General features: G+C 37.9%; 1 protein-coding gene across 1 annotated transcript; it reads right to left on the bottom strand.

Moving 5' to 3' along the window:
- Positions 1-1,353: 1,353 nt before the first annotated feature.
- LOC105463285 (lin-7 homolog C, crumbs cell polarity complex component) lies at positions 1,354-13,066 on the bottom strand. The gene is made up of 5 exons (XM_011710312.2): positions 12,967-13,066; positions 8,061-8,179; positions 7,755-7,826; positions 5,776-5,985; positions 1,354-5,231 (listed from the first exon to the last, which is right to left on the bottom strand). The coding sequence occupies exons 1-5, from the start codon at positions 13,001-13,003 to the stop codon at positions 5,076-5,078; spliced, it is 594 nt and encodes a 197-aa protein (XP_011708614.1). The 5' UTR covers positions 13,004-13,066; the 3' UTR covers positions 1,354-5,075.
- Positions 13,067-22,794: the final 9,728 nt, after the last annotated feature.

The raw sequence follows: 22,794 nt of genomic DNA, 5'->3' as shown, positions 1-22,794 counted from the left end.
CAAATGGGTTCTGTATGAATTTACCTTTTGCTCTGTATATAAAGTAAATCTTAAAGATTCCATCAGGGAGATTATCTGCCACTAATAAATACATGTACAAAATATGGGTAATTGATTATATTAAAATCAGAATAATCAAAATAGTGAATATAACAAAACCCAACTCGAAAAATTTAGCAAATGGATACTCTGGTCTACGAAAGTTTTGAAAAAACTGAGTCCTAACACTAAATGCTTTTTGTTGTTCCGCGGCTGCATGGCACATTTCCACACTTTTTTAAAGTTAATGGTGGTGATGCCTTGTACTAACACCTAGTCCAGCAGTCTACTATCTCTAGAACTAGGTTGTTGCCTTACAGTTTAACAAATCCTTACTTGGACTTATTTTCCAATGATTTTCATTTGAATATGGCCTCAATCCTCAAAGTTCCAATTTAAAAATTCTGAGTTTCTTTGACCAAAATAGAAATTTGATAATTTCTTATGAATCTTATTCTTCTAAAGTTTTTAAGCATAAAGGTTGTTTTCTAAACATCAAAAATAAAAACTTGCTAATTTTAATTTTTTGACCAGAATTACTTCCTTTAGCTCATAAGGTTCTGAAGCTATTTTACATGAACAAAAGCAAACACAAACAGTATTTACTATGCCAGGCACCTTTTTAAGGGCCTTACAGAAAATGGCATGACACTTACAGGTATTTTTATTACCGATGACAGGTGAGGGAACTAAGGCACAAAGAAATCAAGCAATTTGTTTAAGGTGACACACGGTAATGGTGGAACTGGGATTGAAACCAGAGTTGTCTGGCTTCAGAATCTGTGCTCTCAATCACATGTCATATTGCCACTCTCGAAATAACACAAGAAAATGTTTTTTTCTTTTTAAATTTTATGAAAGACAAACCAAAATATAGAAATTCAAAGTTTCATTTCGGCAGCCACCATGAATTATGCTTTTTTATACATAGCTTTGACAAACATTATCTATTGTGTAGTTATATCAACTTTTTTCAATTCCAAAGAACGAGGACATAACTCATACAAATTTATTTTAAATATGCCTTAAAGTCAGAATTAAATTGATAAATGAATTAATCTATTGAAAAAGTGTCATTTTACATCCATTCTGGGTATTACCACAAATTTTAAAAGTAGAAGCATAGTATTTGCCAGTATTTTTAAAAACCGAGTCAATACAAATTAGTCTCAAAGTTCTTGAAAATTAGTAAGTAATTTTTCCCACTACTTAACCATAACTGGAATAACCTTTGAAGAAACACTACCAGCAAACTTTAGACAACAATTCTAAAACCAGATTGTTGGCAGAGGACACAACAAAATGTAGGTTAGAAAATTCATAAACATACATTTATTCAGGAAATACAATTACTAGAATCCTTGATATTTCAATGATCATTCCACATTATAAAATATTCACAAACATGTAGTTTTTAAAGTCGTCATGCTGACATTCTTTTTGGATAAGCCATAACCATTTCTTCTATTAAATGCTATAATATCCATTTTAATTGTAAACAAAGTACTTGAGCCAAACTACTTAAGTACTTGAGCAAAAGAACTTTAAAAATCTTGGAGGAGGAGGACAATGATATTTTTTAAAAACATATTTGAGGCTGGGCACGGTGGCTCATGCCAGTAATTCCAGCACTTTGGGAGGCCGCGGGGGGTGAATCATGAGGTCAGGAGATTGAGACCATCCTGGCTAACATGGTGAAACCCCGTCTCTACTAAAAATACAAAAAAATTAGCCGGGCGTGGTGGCACACGCCTGTAGTCCCAGCTACTTGGGGGGCTGAGGCAGGAGAATCACTTGAACTGCCTTGAGGCGGCGGAGGTTCAAGTGAGCTGAGATTGCACCACTGCATGCCAGCCTGGGCAACAGAGCAAGACTCCGTCTCAAAAAAAAAAAACAAAACAAACAAAAAAACCAAAAACATGTTTGAATCATCAAATCCTAAAGAACTAGGCTGTTATAATCTACTACTACACTAACAAATCAAGTGCTCACATTAAGACAGCACATAAATTAACGACAATACTGCTCATCTGCAATTTTTAAACATGCTTTCTCAAGTAACAGACACATATTCTTGTAAGTTTTAAAGGCAAAGGGGGCAGATTGATGACAGACATAAAAAGCTCACATTTAAACTACTGGTAGATTTTATTTAAAAAAAAAAAAAAAAGAAGAAGAAAAAAAGGTAAGACTGTAATTACTTCCCAAATAAGAAATGCCAAGTACCTTTTATTCCTAAAGAAATTACTTGGCCAGGTGCAGTGGCTCACGCCTATAATCCTAATGCTTTGGAAGGCTGAGGTGGAAGCCAAAGAGTTTCAGGCTGCAGTGAGCTATGATCATACCACTGTGTTCCAGCCTGGGAGACAAAGCAAGATCCTGTCTCTTTAAAAAAAAAAAAAAACACAAAAAACTAAGAAATATAATTAATCATTAAGTAGCTGCAAATTAAACTGTTCTATTCTGATACTTCCTGACAGTGTCCAGTGTAATCAGATCATTTTATAATGGGTTCTCAACCCTAGGTGTCCTTTAGAACCACTTGGAAAGCTTAAAAAAAAAAAAAGTGGTTTTGATTTAATTGTTACGGAATAGGACCCAGGTATCAATTTTTTAAAGCTCTGCTGGGCTTTCGAATATGTAGCTAAGATTGAGAATCACTAAGTCAACACATTTTGATATATCAAGAAAATAAACGGAAATGGGGGTGATAATTTATATTTGTAATTGACAAATCAAACATCTATCATATCCTATGTACCTAGTTTTATTCATGAATCATCCATTTCTAAGATAAAAATTCCCATCATTTCCTCACTGCACTAAACCACCACTGTACATCTCTGGCAATGAATGACTGTATTTTTCTATGGTCAAGATTTAAAATTCTGGGATACATTATGAAAACTGCATTAATGAAAACAAACTACTGCTATTCATGCTCAACAGCAGCAAGCTAAACTACTATATTTGGCTCCTTTGAGCTACCCTTATTTTAAGAATTATAAATAGGTGTCAACCCACACAAAGAACAGATTGTGGATTACCGTAGGGAAAAAAAAATAGCTTACTCAACTTACTAAAAGTTTCAACACCAAAAAAGATTTAACTTGGCTGAAAGTTATTAAACAGCTGAGACACAGACCCAGGAAACTATAATTTATAATGAAACGTTGATACATCTGTAAAAGCTATTGCAGCTGTAGCTATACTAAAATAAGATTTCTTCAGGGTTTACTTACCCTGAAATGCAAGAATACAAGCATAACAATAATATTACTGTTTTTATATGCACCAATACCTCTCTTTAATATATAAAGCTCTACAACAAATACCTCTAATAATTTTACAATTAAATTAAGTCCATACTTCTATACTACTTTGGTCTCAACATTTTTAAAACATCAATTAATTTTGAAAATATACAATTTAACAACATGATCCTATCAATAACAAGCACATTTTGCAGTGGATTAAAGACACATTCAACCATGCAATCCAGTGTTCAATACCTAAATGATAAATAACAATGCCGATTGACTTTTGTTTTGAAAAATCATTGAAAACTGGAATAATCATCTGAGACTCACTCACAGAGATCACAAACATGCAGAAAAAAGCATACTATTCTTCCTGAAGGAATGTTACAAAATGCCCACTCTTTTATACAAGGTCAATAACGATGCCAAATTACTTATATTTTTCAATCCATCATCTTCTAACATTTGTCACTTAAGTTTTTCTTAAAGTACACATGTTCCTGTAAGTTGTGACAGAAAATGAACCTCAACTCTCAGTCTTTAAGACCTCAGTCACAGTCACACACTAATAGCTGCCTTTTAGTAAAATAGTGACATCCAGTGGACAAATGAAATATTTCTCAAATTCCCATATTTGAATCATAAACAAAAGGTGCATCTCTAAATCCAACAATTTTAGTATGAGTTCCTATTTTGATGGAATCTACAGATTCTCATGAAAACATCACATCATAATTTCTATGTATCTTAAATATATCCTCTTTTCTTCCTAAAATCAATTATTTAAATTGAGCTAGTAAGAATGTCTACTCTCGAAGCTAGTGAGGTTAATGGTATTACTTTTCCTTTTTTGCTTCAGCTACTTCCCACCACAAAATAACTGGTTTCTCTCTAGGAATGGAAGGACCAAAATATAGGGGAAATACTGTGCATTTAAATAAAAATGAATAGTATTTAAAATAAATTGCAAAAGATGAAATCTGAACCTGTTTTGCATTTATAATTTGATGTATTGTTGAATATAAATAGGGATGTAATAAGTAATGCTATCGATTACATCCTCTTGTCTCAATGTTCAAATATTAAGAATACATCCTTTAGCAATGATTGTTTCAGTGTTTAAAAACTTACTTTTATAAATCAATATAAATGAATATCCATTATATATTATGCTTAAGTAAAAGTGAAAAAACTTGCACTGGGCTGAGTCATGATTTACCACTGGTTTTGTATATATTGTGTGTGTGTTCAAAGTACAAAATGCAGCAATGATGTTAACATTGACGGTGTAATGAACTGCTGTAGGTGAGACTGTTATGTTTAACTTCTTGGAAAACCTGTAAAGAAATTTCACAGGTTAAAAAAAACAGAGTAAGCAAAAAAAGAATTGGAGAACTTTACTTTTAAATCAGCAGCCAAATGAAGAAAACTTCCTTTCTAAAAAAAGATTAAGAATGTAAAAGTACATTTTAATATTAAAAAAGCATTTTAAAAAATCTATAACAACTTTATGACAAAATCTGCATTTGAAAAAGGCCTGTAAAAACAGTAGGACAGAATTGCCCTCATCACCTTTTACTTTTTCTTGTCAGAAAAAAGTGTATGCATCTCTAGAACCATAAATGATGTTAAAATAGGCATTTATAAAATGGCAAGGAGAATTTCATGATAAATTTGTTTGTTTTCTTACAATCATTGGCATTGCAGCCATTAGTAAGTCACAAGGAAAACTTCTCTAGCTAAAATGCAAAATGAAATATCAAGTTTTGAAATGTATTAGGTCTGTTGCCTGCGTTTTGCTGATCTCATTTTTTCAAAGCGCGACTCCATTTCTTCTAAGACTTTGGGTGTATATCGCACCACTAATTTAACCTTTCCTTGTGCAGCTTTCAGCAGTTCTACAGCTTTTTCATGATGTTCTCCTTCAACACTCTAGGGGAAAAAAAAACAAACAACCATACACTAAGTTTTGAAAGTAACTCAAAATGCAAAAATTATTAAAATATATATAAGGAAGACAGTTTTAATGTTATATTATTCCAACATTATAAAACTAAGAAATAATCCTGCCTTACCATTTTAATCTATATGAAATCCTCTCTTACATATATTCTGTTTATAATCTAAAAACTGGCTTTTAAGTTCCAAATAATTAGCATATCAATTATGCCTTATTATGTCAGTAGATCAAGCAATTGCCGTAAGAGTAAAATTAGGGTAGACTTCTGATTTAATGTATTGCCTTTAATAAAGAGCTTATGTCATAAAAATTACATACACTAAGCACTGCTAATTTACACTGCAAAATACACTTACAATGCTTAAAAAAAAAAAGGATCACTGTATTAATAGTACTGCCTAGGATTCCCTCAAGGCATTTCTAAACCACAAGTTTCTTAGGTTTCTCCTATAACTCAAATACGCCCCCAGGTGGTCACAACAGATCACTACAAATAGAAATAAAATTCATCCTTACCACGCCATTAACAGAGAGGAGTTGATCTCCACGTTTGAGGCCCCCATGTCTATCAGCAATTCCACCTGGAATTATTCGAGATATATAGATTGGAGAATTTTGTTCTTTGCCTCCCATAATATTGAATCCAAGGCCCTCTTCTGTTTTTGGTAGCTCAACAACTCGAGGATGAGAATGTCCTTCACTGGCAGCAAATGCAGCAACAGTAGCCTGAAAGCAAGTTTTACGTATTAAAAGTATGACTTTTATTTACTTCGGTTCTTATGTCTCTTTAGCTGAGATTACAGGCACCTGCCACCACGCCCGGCTAATTTTTTGTATTTTCAGTAGAGACAGGGTTTCACCGTGTTAGCCAGGATGGTCTTGATCTCCTGACCTCGTGATCTGCCCACCTTGGCCTCCCAAGTGCTGGGATTACAGGCGTGAGCCACCGCACCTGGCCTCTTTTTAAAAACTACTTTTGAGCACGTATTTTTGACGTCTGAATACTCACAAATTCACTGGTGACTCTGAGAAGGTAAGCTAAACAGAAGGTATTTTAGAGATGACAAATGAATAATTCTGAGTTACACAGGAAATGTTATGATTTTTCAGGTCATTCCTAGCCCATCCAGCGCCCAGTCTCAGTCTTTGGTGCAGTCCCATATGCACAGGGCTTGGCAAGCAGACTTGCTGGGCAGATGGACATTATACATGGTAAGGAGGAAAACCCCTCCCCCACCATGCCAGCAGCCCTGAGCTTTAGATCTGGATTGCCCAACTCCTTCAGGAGCCTCTGTGCAGGACACGACCTACCTATATAATCAACATGCAGTTGTCCCTATATGTAATCATTTTGGCTTCTACACTATTTGTACCATATACTAAATATCTAAGATGTCAAGAAATAACTCAATAATGAGAAAAAGAGAGGTACATATAGCCAATCTGAATGTTTTTGTTGCTTTAGTTAACTAGTCACAACTAAAAATCCCCATAGAAGATGAAACAGAGCCATATCTTATTTAAAGCTCAAATTTAGACTAATCCAAACTAATTATAAAGTTGAGATTTTGTTTCACTTTGCTTTTAAGGGTAATTGTCTAGTACCTTTTTTTTGTGATGGATCACAAAAATGGGGAGGAAGAAAGAAATCAAGATTTACTGAATACCCGTTATCTTCAAAGACATCAAGATTTACTGAACACTCGTTATCTTTGAAGAAATCAAGATTTACTGAATACCCGTTATCTAAGGCTCAGAAATTCAGTAGGCTATCAAAGTCACACAACTCAGCAATTAAAACCATGTTTCTCTGGTCTTTTCTACACTGACAAACTACATCCACGTGTTTAAGCATTTGTATTCAACAAAGAATCCACCATTTCCTTCTGAAAGCCAGTAACTATCCATAAACAATTATCTGCTGATGATTAATTTAAGTCACCGACTGCTGGTATTATCCTGTTCAAACCACCTATCATGAATAGTGAGGTCAATACCTAAATTATTTGCGGAAAACAATGGCACAGAAATGCAGATAATGTAAAGAAGAAAGCACAAATCAGCTCGGGGTAGTACCACAGCTCTATCATATGCTATTTGTGTGGTTTGGGGCAAATAACCTCACGCTTCCTCATCAATAAGATGAAGATAGTAATTCGTATCTTAAAATTATGATTAGATTTTGTATAATGAATATTATATAGTATCATATATGTAACATATACAACACAATTATATATTGCACGATATTGTATGCAAGTACATTTCTATTGCATTATCTAAACTGCATAACATAGCTTATGTAAAGCTATTTATCATGGACCATTTATGTAAAGCCAGTAGAAACAAATGTCTTCTTAGTACTTGAGAAATTTGGTGTAGCTTGAAAGATACATGTTAGTCTTCAAAGTAAGTTTATTACGAATTTAATAATTGCATATTTTAAACTTCTAATTTATGAAGAATTCTCACTTTTGGTAAACAAAAAAATTTACCTTTGCAGTAGCGTTTGCTCTCACTTCGGGACTGCTACTGATGTCCACAGTCTCATAGACATGTTCATATACCTGTAAAAGCCAAAGTTATATCTCAGAATATACCATGCTTGAGTTCTCTGTGAAGTTAAAATTTCAGGCAAAGTTATGCATCTTTATGTTTTTTCTATCAGAAATTCCAAAAATGAAAGGGATTGGTTTTAACGTTTTCTGAAGTTTTTCTTAAGAAATTTTGAACGCAAATTTAGAGTATTATCTGACCTAATTAACTCAAATTTTTAGTAAATTTTAAAGATGTTTACTCACCTCTCTCACAGCATTGCAGAACTCACTTTGAAGGACTCTTTGCAAAGCCTGAAGTTTCTGTGGTGGTACTTCTCCACTCCTTTGTAGTTTTTCCAATAATTCAATTGCTCTACAAATATCTAGAGTTAAACACACAGATAATTTTCTCGAAGGGTTTTCTCAATGCCTATGTAACAGTGTAGCACTTAGGATTCATTCTTCAAGGGCTAATAATATACAGACAATAGTGGGGAAAAAAGCATTGAATTTGCACATGTGTTTGGTGGGGAGGAGACTGTGCGTGTGTACACACATGAAGGGTGAGAATGTAAAATGTAAGAACACTAAATTTTACAGTAGATAGAAAAAACTACTGAGATTACAGAAGCATCAAGTAAGACCTCGGAGAAACACAGGCAAATTGAACACAAAATACCAAATGTCATCAGAAAGGACTGCGACTCAAACGTGACCATTACATGAACATTGTACTGCTTCAGAAAAGCTAGCAATATTGTCAGAAACTAGTCAACAAAAATTTACCAAATTATCATTATTAGTAACCAAAGCACTGAACGGTACAAGGCACTATAAGCTAGTAAAATCACTGATCATTTCTTGAAAGAAACATGATACACAGGTAGATAACCATTAAAGAGCAGATGCAGTGAGTGGCAGGGACACATTTAAAACAACCGTAAAAATGCAAAAACAAGCAGTACAAATGAACTGATTTTTTTTCACCTTAATTAACATTGTTAATTCAAACAAGCTCAAACACTTATGTTTATGAAAGAGAAAAATAAAAACAATTAGCTTTGTGACCTTGGGCAAGTTACATGACTTCCTTATGTCCCAGTTTCTTTCACTGTAAAATGGAAATAACAGTACCTTCCATATAAGGGTTACGAGGAAGAGTTATGAGTTCAGTTAACGACTGAACCACACAATACATAAAAAAGGGCTCAGCAAGCAAAAATGTTATGTTACACTGGTACCAATTAATCATAAGAAATACTGGCTGGGCATAGTGGCTTATGCTTGTAATCCCAGCACTTTGGGAAGCCGAGGTGGGTGGATCACCTGAGGTCAGGAGTTCAAGACCAGCCTGGCCAACATGGTGAAACCCCATCTCTAATAAAAACAAAAAAAACAAAAAAAAAACAAAAATTAGCCAAGCATGGTGGCAGGTGCCTGTAATCCCAGCTACTTGGGAGACCGAGGCAGGAGAAAGCGCTTGATCCCGGGAGGCAGAGGTTGCAGTGAGCTGAGATTGTGCCACTGCACTCCAGTCTGGGTGAAAAGAGTGAAACTCCATTTCCAAAAAAAAAATAAATACCAACCAAACCAAAAAAACCCTAAGAGGTTGTATACATTTATAGAAATGTATGAAGCATGTTAGGGGATTCCCATTGAGAAGTGCGAGGATAAATGTTATGAATTGAGACATTTTTAGAAGATTCAGGAGGTCAGCTATAATACTGTTATCTCTACTTTTTTTTTTTTTTCCAAAAACTGTTTTTGTACAGTTTCTGTACCCCAGGTACTATAGTGCCCAGTATTCCATTACTGCTTTGCTTCCTTTTGACTTAAGTAGAAGATGTTTCTGATTTCATGTTATACTCAAGGACTAGAAATTTTTCTTTATATAGTATGGCCTTCTTCGTGTTTGCAGATAGAAAACTATGAATAAATGCAGTAAAGAAAGATATTTATTTATTTATTTATTTATTTGAGAGGGAGTCTCACTCTGTCACCCAGGCTGGAGTGCAGTCACGCAATCTCCACTCACTGCAACCTCTGCCTCCCAGGTTCAAGAGAGTCTCTTGCCTCAGCCTCCTGAGTAGCTGGGATTACAGGGGTCCACCACCACGCTTGGCTAATTTTTGTATTTTTAGTAGAGACGGGGTTTCACCCTGTTGGTCAGGCTGGTCTCGAACTCCAGACCTTGTGATCCACCCACCTTGGCCTCCCGAAGTGCTGGGATTACAGGCATGAGCCATCAAGCCCGGCTGAAAGATAATTTATTTATTTATTTATTTGAGACGGAGTCTCCCTCTATTGCTGAGGCTGGAGTGCAGTGGTATTATCTTGGCTCACTGCTACCTCCGCCTCCAGGGTTCAAGTGATTCTTGTGCCTCAGTCTCCCGAGTAGCTGGGACTACAGGTACCCGCCACCACGCCCACTTAATTTTTGTATTTTCAGTAGAGACAGGGTTTCACCATGTTGGCCAGGCTAGTCTCGAACTCCTGACCTCAATTGATCTGCTCGCCTCGGCCTCCCAAACTGCTGGGATTATAGGCATGAGCCACTGCGCCTGGCCAGAAAACAAATTTTTAAATTTGTGGTAAAGAAAGCTTAAACTTAAAAAGTTAATCAAATGCAATGGAAGCAAATAGACCTTCACCATTCTGATTTCCCATCACCAGAATGACTGATAAATGGGGACTGTTGGTTCATCAATTATTTTGATTTATAAAGTTATAATATGTAAGTCATATAAAAATTTCCAATGAAGAAAAAAAAAACGGAAAAAAATAAAATGCTTTTGACTAAATCTAAAATGTAGCTAACATGTGCTCAAATTTGTGTTTCATTAGATCATAGTTTGATGATTTAGAAGGCACTCTAAATCATATGTGATCAGGTGCTGTATTGTAATTGTACTGTAGGATTTTCTGCTGTAAGATTGTTGGGAGTGTTTGTTAATAGAGTCTGTTAGAATTGTAAACAAGAATCAGAGGTGATGTAATCTGACTTTCTTACCCTGCTAAATGGCAACGACTAGTACAGCTGTCTCAGTAACTGTGGGGAATTCGTTAGGACCTTCTTCAGATACCACAGATATCAAGATCTGCAGATGTTCAAGTCTCCGATATAAAATGATGTAGTATTTGCATATAACCTTATGCATATCCCCCCTCCATACTTTAAATAATCTCTAGATTACTTACAATATCTGATGCTATGTAAATAGTTGTTATATCACATTGTTTAGGGAATAAGGACAAGAAAAAAAAGTACATGTTCTATACAGACACGATTTTTTTCTCTGAGTATTTTCAATCTGCAGTTGGCTGAAACGTGGAACCCATGCATATGGAGGGCTAACTGTAATTCATCCTAAGGGGCTGAGCCTTCTACTGAAGAATGGAAAAGAAGTCTGTTAACAGCAAAAAACAAACCATGACTATCAAAACTAAATGCCACAGAAGTTCCACATTTTGTGTTGCATTTAAAAATACAAAGACTGGTCGGGCGCAGTGGCTCACGCCTATAATCCTAGCACTTTGGGAGGCCGAGGCGGGCGAACTGCCTGAGCTCAGGAGTTCGAGACCAGCCTGGGCAACACGGTGAAACCCCGTCTCTACTAAAATACAAAAAATAGCCGGGCGTGGTGGTGTGCGCCTGTAGTCCCAGCTACTCGGGAGACTGAGGCAGGATAATTGCTTGATCACGGAGGCGGAGGTTGCAGTAAGCCGAGATCGCACCACTGCACTCCAGTCTGGGCGACAAAGCAAGACTACATCTCCAAACAGCAACAACAAAAACACAGAAGACCACCAATATGTTAGAATCTTAACAACTAGCTTTCAAAGAAGAAACCTACTCCTGTTAACACCAAACAGATTTGTTCCCATCCATAAAACACAGTGCTACTGTGCTCAAGAGGAAGATGTCACAGACTTAGGCCTAACTCGGCAAGTCTTCCCAGAGTAGCTAGTCCTCTAAAATGATGCTTTAATTGGCTTAAGGGTAAGAATCTCATTTACAGTGAGACTTCCAAATGGTGAACACAGTAAAGAGCAAATCAGCAACATTAAGTGCACATTTCTTTGTGGGAAGGCATTAGGAAAGAAGTTTTTCTAAGTACAGTAATTCTAAAAATGTGTTTTCTTAGGGAACAATAGTAGTATTTAGACTGTAACTGCAAATGTTAATATGTGCAATATAATTTCAGTCTCCATCCTATAATTTTTTTTTTTCTTTAACCACAAGTACTCAAAATGTTTATTTGTACTTCTCAGCTCCTATCAATGATTTCTAATGCTGGTGTATGAAAAGCATGCTTGAAATTGTTTGAAATAAAGGATTAGGGACAGAGTGGAATGCTGGAAATCTGTAAAAGGACTGGAAACGCTGGAATGCTGGAAATCTGGTAGGCGCATAGCCAGTTATTTTCACAGGCTTCTCTAAAAAAAAATCACTCAGAAGAGGAGGTTTTATTTTCCTTGACAGTCTGCTCTAGGAAGCAATCAGCCAACCAGTTTGCAATTGTAGGGTTTGCAAGAAATGAAAAACACTGCACCTGCAAGCGTTTTAGCATCTACCACTATTCTGCTTACTTACGTTACGTAACCTCCTTCCCAAGACCAAGTGAGTAGGATTGTTTTAAAGCAACCTCTCCATTTCTAGGAGGGGCACAAAAGCTAGCAAATACCCCAACCCAAATACAAGCGATGTTGTGGAAAAAGTAATGAAGGAGTATGTGTGTAAACAAGGGGGAAGGGAGGTTCTGTTGAATTGTACCGTGTGTGTTCTCATGTTGTACAGGCATTGAGTGTAGTCTGTGCGAACCGGGTGTGTGACGTTTGCTTTTCGGGTATATGGGTCTCTGAATGCTGCTTCTGCTGTGCCCACCAAGGGAGCGCGTGTGCGGCGTGTGTCTGCGAAGCGGGCAGGTTGTGTTTAGTTGTGCTGTGCTTCGGGACAGTCCGTGTGAACAGAGGAGAGCTTAGAGTAACAGTTGAAATACGGTAAGCGCCCTCACTAAAGCCAGGCACAGAACAACGGTGGCCTCTGGCGCCGGCACAAGGGATAGCCTGGCTCCGGATCTCAGGGCCTGGGTCACTCCTCCTCCCCTCCAGCGACACAGCACTCTCCCAACCCTTCCACCAACCTCGGCCGAGCCTCGGCTGCACTCACCCCTCTCCAGTCGCACGGGTTCCCCTAACGCCGCCATCTTCTCCCTAGCGCACAGACCCACAGGAAATGACGACAGAAGGGCTGAGGTGGAGGGGCGGGGCCTAGAGGAAGCCGGAAAAGTGAGTACCGGCTAGTATCGCGAGATCAGGAGGGTGGCCGAGGGTGTCGCCGGGGCCATCAGGGTAAGGGTACCTGGACTTGCGGCTTTTGAGGTTGGCCTGGCTCCGCTCCTTCCGCGGTGGCGAGGTTCCCCGGCCTCCTAGGGTTGGAAAGAGCTGCTTTCATGACTCTCGTTCCCTGCCTCGGGCTTCCCTTATCCGAATCGCTTCGAACCCTTGGCTCCACGTAGAGGAGTCAAGCCTGGATTCTAGTCCCACCTTGCCCATTAGCAGCTCTGTGATCTGGGACTGTTCTCTTACCCTCTCTCAGTCTCAGTTTCCGCCTCTGTACAACGAGAGGTCCTATCTCTTAGGTCCTTCCAATTTTTAAACTCTGGGATGTGGTGGCAATTAAATATGTAATGACATGTCAGTTCTCAGTTTGTGACAGCATTGCTTTAAATTTAAAAATCCACGGCTTGAATCTTCCCTCCAAATCTGTTTAAGGGTGGAAAGTACAAACAGCATGAAAACATATCTGGGTGAGGGAGAGAACAAGGTGCTTTGGTGCACCACAAAGTAACAATTTTATAAGCAGCTGATTCTTATGAAATCTTAAGTAAATTAAATATTGTGAAGCAAATAGTATTCTTAATGCATTACAGATTCTTTGAGCCACTCCTGAAATTTTCGCGAACCAAGAAGAATTTTAGTATTTGGATTTGACTAACATTTATCCAAGCCCTTAGTCTGTACTGATACTGTGGTAGGTGTGTTTACATCCAATATTTCAACACTTCATGATGCGACTGTTTTAATAACCTGGTTGCCGCTGGTCCACCCTTTCCATTCACCTTTAGTATTTTCTTCTCCAAATCCATCACGGATATCTGCCATCACTATGCTTCTTTTTTCTCCCCTTGAATTCTGATTTCATCATCACAAGATCTGTTCAGAAACTTTCAATGGTTCTCTCCTGTTTCTTATTTCTAAAGCCTTGCATACTCTGACCCTAACTCATCCAGCTAAGTTCATTTCTTATTACCGCTAAGTGCAACCACCACTTCAGTCCGGGTGGGATAGTTTCAACCATATTTATTCCTGGTTTCAAGTCTTTTTGTTTGTTTAGAGACAGAGTTTCTTTCTGTTGTCCAGACTGGAGTGCAGTGGTGCGATCACAGCTCAAGAGAGCCTCCTGTCTCAGCCTTGCCAGTAGTGAGGACTTCAGGCAAGCACCACCGTGCCTGGCAAATTTTTAAATTTTTAGTAGAGATGGGGGGTCTTGCTATGTTGCCCAGGCTCAAACTCCTGAGCTCAAACAGTCTTCCTGCTTTGGCCTCCCCAAGTGCTGGGATTACAGGCGTGGGCCACTGTGCCGGGCCCCAAATCTTCATTTATGTTGTTCTTGTGTGGAATGCCCTTCTTCATCCCCTCCTGTTCTCCAAACTTTGTAGACACTCAGTTGAACCCATTTCATGGGTCCCTGCTGAAGACATGCCACTTCTACCAAGCCTTTTCTCCATATTGTTCCACTTTTTTGTCCTCTGATGGCCTAAATACCCTGCAGTAACACTCAGGTGCTTATCTCTTACTCATTGTTGTCTTTTTTTTCTGCTGCAAATGTGTTCAAGAAATGTTTATTAAGCACCTAATATATACCAGGTGCCTTGATAGGAATACCAGGTAGAGCAAGACAAATGCAAACATTGCTCTTATTTCTTCAAATATTTTTTCTTTGCATTCTCTTGCTCCTCTCCACTGGTGACTATTGGAGTCGTGTGCATGTACATAGTATACATGTATATTGAGCTAACTGGCATTGTCTCACAGCTCAATGATGCTCTTCTTTTTTTCAAGGTTTTCTTTATGTTTCCTTTTGGATAATTGCTAGGTTTTCATGTTCATTAATCTTTTTTTAATATCTAATATTGAAATCCTGTCCAGTTCATTCTTCATATAAAACATTGTAGTTGTTGCTTCTACCAGTTTGATTTGGGTGTGGGTGTGTGTTTTACATCTTTTATATTTTAACATGCTTAATCTTTTCTGTAGCTTCTTAAACACATAGAATACAATTATAATGACAGTTTTAATGTCCTTGTCTACTAATTCTATGATCTACACTATTTCTGGCACAGTTTCTATTGATTGATTTTTCTCTTCATTACCGTTCATAATTTCCTTCTTCTTGCATGCCTGGACACTTTTTTTTTTTTTTTTTAAACAAAATGGTAGACTTTGTAAAATTCACTTACTTGAAAAACAATTTTGTTCTTTTGGGGTCTGATTTTTTTTTTGTTGTTGTTAGGTGGAACCAATTCAGTCATTTATGTAGGGCTAATTGTATACCACTACTAAGACAGTACCCTTCAAAGTTCCTTACCCCATACCCAATGTGAATTATGTGGTTTTTCTACTTTGGTAGGAACAGGACTGTTCTTATGAACTGGGATTGTGGATTTTTTTGGCTCTTTTCCTTTCCCTGTCTGGTAATTTGTTTCTTCTTCTTTCTTCCTTCTCCTTCTCCTTCTTCTTCTTTCTTCTTCTTCAGATGGAATCTCGCTCTGTCACCCAGGCTGGAATGCAGTGACGCAGTCTCAGCTCACTGCAGCCTCTGCCTCCTGGGTTTGAGTGATTCTTGTGCCTCAGCCATCCGAGTAGCTAGGATTACAGGCACCTACTACCACACCCTGCTAATTTTTGTATCTTTAGTAGAGACGGAATTTCACCATGTTTGGCCAGCTGGCCTCAAACTTCTGTCCTCAAGTGATTCGCCCACCTTGGTTTCCCAAAGTGCTGGGATTACAGGCGTGAGCCACTGCACCCGGGTGGATGATTAACACATGTAATCATCATAAAATTTCAGAATCCCAGGAATAGGTAGAAGATCCTAGAAGTTTCCAGAGAGGATAAAAGTTATATTCTAAGGACTGGAAATCAGAACAAGATTGTACTTCTCCTCAGCAGTACTGGAAGCTAAGGCACAGAGAGCAATTAAATTTTTAGAAAAAAATATTTGCAAACTAGATTTCTATACCCAACTGTATTAGGTTTCTAGGGCTGCCATAACAAGATAAAACAAACTGGGTGACTTAAAACAATAGATATTCACTGTCTCACACTTCTGGAGGCTAGAAGTCAGAAGTCAAGATGTCATGTGCTCTCTGAAAGTGTAGAGGATTCCTTCCTTGTCTCTTCCTCACTTTCTGGTAGTTTGCTGGCAGGCTTTTGTGTTCCTTGGTCTGCAACTGCATTGCTTCAGTCTCTGTTGTCATTATCGTATGTAAATCCGTATAAATATGTGTATCTGTCGTCAGCTGGAAATCTTATAAGAACTTCCTATTTCAGTATGACCATACCCTAAATTAGTTGCATCATCAGTGACCTCATTTCCATATATAGTAACATTTGAGGTTCTGGGAGTTAGAACTTTAATTTTTTTTTGAGGGGAAGAGATACAGTTCACCCCATAACACCAACCAGAGTATCAATCAGGTGTGAAGGAATAATGAAAAATATTTTACACATGTAAGTTCTAAAAAATGTTAACCTTCCATACATACTTTCTCAAGAGCTATTAGAAAATATGCTCCATCAATAGTAGGAAGTGAGCCAAGCCAAGTACAGTAGCTCACACCTGTAGTTCAAACTACTCAGGAGGCTGAGGTGGGAGAATCACTTGAGCCCAGGAGTTTGAGGCTGCAGTGAGCTATGATTGTGCCACTGCACTCCAGCCTGGGTGACAGAGTGAAACTCCATCTTTAAGAAAAAAAGTTAGCTGGCCAGGGGCGGTGGCTTATGCCTGTAATCCCAGCACTTTGGGTGGCTGAGACAGGTGGATCACTTGAGGTCAGGAGTTTGAAACCAGCCTGGCCAACACTGTGAAACCCCATCTCTACTAAAAATACAAAAAGTAGCCAGGGGTGGTAATCCCAGCCCTTCAGGAGGCTGAGGCAGGAGAATCACTTGAATCCAGGAGGTGCAGTGAGCTGAGATTGCACCACTGCACTCCAGCCTGGGCAACAAAGCAAGAATCTGTCTCAAAAAAAAAAAAAAAAAAAAGTTAGCCAATAAAGGTGTATGTAGTACAATAAAAAGAGGATCCAATATAGAAATATAGAGGAGATCAAGGTGATTTCAGAATGATTACTGTATCAGGGTGCCTCACAGGAACAGAACCAATAGAATATATTTAGGTATATAGAAACGATTTATTATGAGGGATTGGCTCAGGAGGCTACAGAAGCCAAGAAATCCCATAATTTGCTGTCTTCAAGTGGGAGACCCAGAAAAGATGCTTTAGTTCCAGTCCAAGCATGAAGAACCAAGGCCTGAGAACCAGAGGGGCCTCTGGTGTAAGTACTAAAGTCTGAGTCTGAAGGCCTGAGAACTGGGAACACTGGAGTCGCAAGGGCAGAAGAAGGATATCTGAGCTCAAACAGAAAGGGCAAATATGCCCTTCCTCTGTCTTTTTGCTCTATTCAGGCCCTCAGTGGATTGGATGTTGTCTATTCACATTAATGAGAGTGATCTTTACTCAGTTTACTGATTAAAATGCTAATCTGCTCTAGAAACTTCGTGACACACTCAGAAATAATGTTTTACCAGCTATCTGAGCATCACTTAGCCCAGTCAAGTTGACACGTAAAATTAATCCACCACAACTGTGAAGGGAAGCCTTGGGTAGCAGACATGCAGCTGGCAAAGAGAGCAATCCATTCACAGGGCAGGGCAGAAGTGGAGGTGAGGTGTTGCCAAGAAAAAAAAGAAATGTGCAGTTCACCAATGTGGGTGAGCATATTGATAACACATTTCTGCATTTTAGTGGAGAGTTTGGGAATAAAGTGGTGATAGACACATAGAAAACTAAGCAAATGGGAGGAAATAAAGCAATTATTAACTCCAAAAAAACCTAAAAAGCCATGTAATAAAGGAAATATATAGAAGGTGGATCAGCTGCATACAACATATTCAGCAACTTTTACTTTTTTAAAGTATAAACCCTGTAATGCTGTTTGCATTTTTAAAAAGACATTTTAATAAAAATGAAAATTAATAAATAGCAATCACAATACTAAAGATAATATTTGATGTATTTTATTTTGAAATCTTTAATTTGTATTGGCCTCATGTTTTCAGTTTGAAATCTTTGCTCTTGGGAAGGGGAATAAGAAAACTTCATTATAAGCACAATTTGAATGCTTGAAAAGCACAGACTTATTAGGTTTAAAGCAGTGTTTAATGATTAGACAATTTTCATTTAATAGATTTGTAAATCTGCTTTATTTGGTATTTGAATCTCATTGTGCTGTAGTCTGTGGATTTGCTACCCATGATCAGATACTCACCCCTGGTTCAATCAACTCTATCTGGTACAGTGGAAGTAGTGGTTCACCCAAGTCTCTGATAAGTCTGGAGACAGAACATTTTCCCTTAGAAAGGGCTAGAGTACAGCAGGCAATGCATTTGGCCTATCTAATATAGTACATTATATATACATTTGGGAAAAATGTTGCAAATTCCATAAGCGTAGCAGCCTGACATTATGGGAAAAGCACAGGACTAAATGTCAGGAGAGCTGGTTACTTATCATAGATAAGCCACCTTGTGATAGTGTGATCTGGACAATATCACATTCTCATTCTAGACCTGTTTCCTTATTTGGCACGACAACTGAATAAGATCTGTCTGAGCCAGCCGCAGTGACATCCACCTGTATGCAGTCCCAGTTCTTGGGAGGCTGAGGCAGGAGGATGGAGGCCAGGAGTTTGAGGCTGTATGATTGTGCCTGTAAGTAGCCACTGTACTCCAGCCTGAGCATCACAGCAACACCCTAACTCTTTAAAAAAAATCGGTCAGCATGTAAAAATTACTTGACTCTGTATCAATAAAGTAATTAATATAAATATGTATTTATTTAAATACAGATTCCCTTGAACTTCATGGACTTAACAAATCAGAATCCTTAGGAGAAGGCTCTGGGAATCTGTATTTTAAAAAATCTCTAGTGATTCTGACACAGCTAGCCTGACACAGGGACCTGTGTTCAGGATTTAAAAGATTATTTCTAGGGCCTTTTTCTACTAAAATTCGGTTTCTTTATAAAACTGCAGAGACAAATTATTGAGAAAATGATTTTCATTATAAAAGAATATATAGCTGTTGCATAAAGGGCAGCATTTCTAGCTGATTTTAAATTTTATATCAATTATTTTAGGCATAGGTAAGGAAGAAAAAAGTTTTGGAAACTACTTCTGAGAGGAAAAAATATGCCTCACATTAACCAACAGCCCACTGGTACTTAACATACAAAATAAACAAAAGAATCAACTATTGTGTAAGGAGAGAATCCCAAAATGTTCCTCGTTAATTGAAAATTCAAGAGTATTAGCATTGGGAAAGACCTAGAGAGTCCAGCTCCCTCATTTTAAAGAAGAGAATATGGATTGCTGTCCTGCATCTCAAAGGAGGCCATTAGGAGCATGAACCAGGGAAAGCTGGTTTTCCTTTTATGCCTCTGCCAGGTTATTAAATCACCAATTCTCCTAATCAAGAATTGCTCTTTGTGTGGAAGAACTCCTCTTCACCTGTTGCTTCCTCATACTACTTCCTGCCTCAGAGATGTAGAGGAACTTTAAAATTGGAATAGGATGTTTGGGTCTAGACAAATCCCAGTGAAAGCTAAATTATGGAAATTTAGTCTTTGTATAACAAATGAAAACCCTAAGTAGGCTGCCAAGGTATAAAAGCTTTCTTAACCCGAGACATTGCAAATACAACGTACTAAGTGAAAAAAGGAGTGGGTGGGGAACAGTGGGGGTAGAAGGCTGTCTAAAGGGAAGCTAGGAAAATGGAAAGTAATATGGAGAAGCAACATGCTCCAAGTGGAGTGTTTTACTATTCCATTGCCTGTTGAACTGTAACACAAATAGGCACTACTACATAAAATAGCTATTTGAAACAGTTATGTCATTGCAGGGTAGAACATTACTCTCAAGTAAAGACTTCTAACAGTAAAATTAAAGTCTCAATCTTCTTTTTTTAACAGAATTCCTCTGATGTACTAAGCAAAGTAAAATTTTGAATAAATTTATTCTTTTATTTGAAGTGAATGATATTGTCAAATGTTAAAGAGCCTGCATTTTAAAATAATTTAAACAATACATAAAAACACTTGGCCTAATTAACTAAACATAACAGTATGGGAAAATCTCTTTAGGAGCACCTTTGAAGGGAAATTTTATCACAGATCTCGGATCAGAACATAGAAACCCATCTGTGAGTTCCAGAGATCTAACATAAACCCTCCTTTTCCTTGTAGGATGAGTTGCAGATTCTATTAAAGTGTAAGGGTTGACTTTTTTAATGTCACTTGTTTCATCATCACTCTGTAGTACATGTAAAGGCACAGATTGATGTATTTTTCTGGCATCTTCCTGACGCACCCTTGCCCTATATAAATCGGTTTGCCAGGATCTTGTCGCTTAAATTAGCCATTGCAAACTCTTGGTCCTGCCAACACAGCCGATTGTGCCAATGTTCTCAGCATCTACTGGCACATGAGCTGTTGCCTTTTCTTTGGCTTTCTGTGTGTACCTGGGGCCATCATCCTTCCTTCACAAGGCAGCAGTCTGGCTTAGTTGTCCCTGAGAAAGACTTCAGGATTGGTTGGACTTACTCTGGCTCTCTTCAGGGCGTGCATCCTGCACAATGTATTTTCAGCCACCCAATGTATTGTTCAGGATTTGTCGTGCACATACTTGCAGATTGGCAGAGGCAACTGCCAGAGATGAGAACCTTTTAAGTTGTTGTCAAACGTCATAAAATGTGTTCCATGATTAATTTTGTGGGCACAGATTGGTTTTTGCACAGAGTCCAAAATTTAGGATATGTCACAGTGACTAAATGGCACCGGCATGCTGAATGAATTTGGAATTTGTTTTGTCAAGTGTGGGAGCAGGCACACAGATGGGCTTTGATCCAGTGGTGCTGCTTGGAATTCTCATTATAGCAATGATGTCACTTGTCACGTGGAGTAAGTGATAATGCTGCCAAATTGTGGAAAAAGCAAGGCACATAGGAAAGTACACAGACCAAGAGAAAGGACTTAGGTAGCACAGTAAGCTTTCACTATCAGATGAATGGACATAAACATTGTTTTAGGGCTGCCAAAAATATGCATAGTAAAAATACAGGCAGAAAGTAAAACTTCCAGCCGAAAGGGCCCTTAAAGAAGGGTCCCTGTAATCCAGGAAGTCTTCCCTTCTTAGAGAAAATCAAGTAAAGCAAACACATCCTTGACTTTTATATTAGGCTATGAAAAAAATTTTTGAGCTGCAAGCAAGAGTCTTTCTGCAATATCTAACCAAACCCAAGCCAAAGTATTTTGCTTTATAAAAAAACCTTTGTCTATGAAGAAGTTCAGCAGTCATGCTGGGAAACTGAAAAAAACAGAAACCTTATAGTGGCAAAGAAATACAGTTTATTCTCACCAAGTGTGCACATCAGAATTCTCTGTAGGACCTTAAAAATATATTCATGATGCAGCTAAAGCAGTGCTTAGAGGGAAATTTATAGCTATAAGTGCCTGTATTTTAAAAAAAGAAAAATCAAATCGACAACCTAAATTTCTATCTTAAGACACTTAACAAAGAAAAAACTAAACTCAAACTAAGTAGCAGAAAGGAAACAACAAAAGTTAGGGCAGAACTAGAATAAAATAAAAGCAATACAGAATAGGAAAACATAGAATATAAATAAAAACAATTGAGAAAGCTGATGAAACCAAAATGTGGTTCCTTGAAAAGATCAACAAAATTAACAATGCTTTAACTAGACTAACCAGGAAAAAAAGAGGAATTGCTAAAATCAAGAATGAAAAGGGACATTTCTACCAATCTTACAAGGATAAAAAAGAATATAAGGGAATACTATAAAAATCTCTCTCTCTTGCCACACACACAGTATATACTATATATAACTGAATGTATGTCATCTAACATCTAATTTGTTGAAAAATATAATTTATATTTGTCACACAATTCATGCCAGAGGACCACCATGTAAATTTTGATTGAAAAACTCTCAAGTATGGCATGAACATTTGTATTTTCTGAAAATATAAAGGTTTTTGTGACATGTACTTTTTGTTGAGAACCATTGATCTACCACATAGAAGGCATAAAAAATTGTTGAATTACAATTAAATATGCATCAATTAGAATTAGGTATAGCTGCATATAAACACAAAAATCCAGGCTGGGCATGTTGTCTCATGCCTATAATCCCAACTTTGGCATGGTCTCGGCTCACTGCAACCTCTGCCTCCTGGGTTCAAGCAATTCTTCTGCCTCAGCCTCCCCATTAGCTAGCATTACAGGCACCCGCCACAACGCCCAGCTAATTTTTTGTATTTGTAGTAGAGACTGGGTTTCACCATGTTGATCAGGCTGGTCTCGAACTCCTGACCTCAAGTGACCCACCCACCTTGACCTCCCAGAGTGCTGGGATTACAGGTGTGAGCCACTGCGCCCGGCTATTCCCAGCACTTTGGGAGGCTGAGGTAGGGGGATCACTTGAGGCCAGGAGTTTGGGACCAGCTTGGGCAACATAGCAAGACCTTGTCTCTACAAAAATAAAAAAAAAAATAGCTAGTCATAATAATGTGTGCTTGTAGTCCTAACTACTTAGGAGGCTGGGGTGGGAAGATTGCTTAGGCCTAAAAGTTCAA

The sequence above is a fragment of the Macaca nemestrina genome, chromosome 12 (assembly GCF_043159975.1).
Source record: "Macaca nemestrina isolate mMacNem1 chromosome 12, mMacNem.hap1, whole genome shotgun sequence".
Taxonomy (NCBI): Eukaryota; Metazoa; Chordata; class Mammalia; order Primates; family Cercopithecidae; genus Macaca; species Macaca nemestrina.
The sequence above is the reverse complement of the archived record's forward strand: the minus strand, read 5'-3'. Positions and strand labels throughout refer to the sequence as shown.

Coding starts and splice junctions, on each gene's coding strand:
- LOC105463285 (XM_011710312.2), bottom strand. CDS start 13,003: ATGGCGGCGTTAGGGGAACCCGTGCGACTGGAGAGGG. Junction 7,827..8,060: donor TCTGCAATGCTGTGAGAGAG/GTGAGTAAACAT, acceptor TGGCTTTTACAG/GTATATGAACATGTCTATGA. Junction 5,232..5,775: donor TCCTCTCTGTTAATGGCGTG/GTAAGGATGAAT, acceptor TTTTTCCCCTAG/AGTGTTGAAGGAGAACATCA.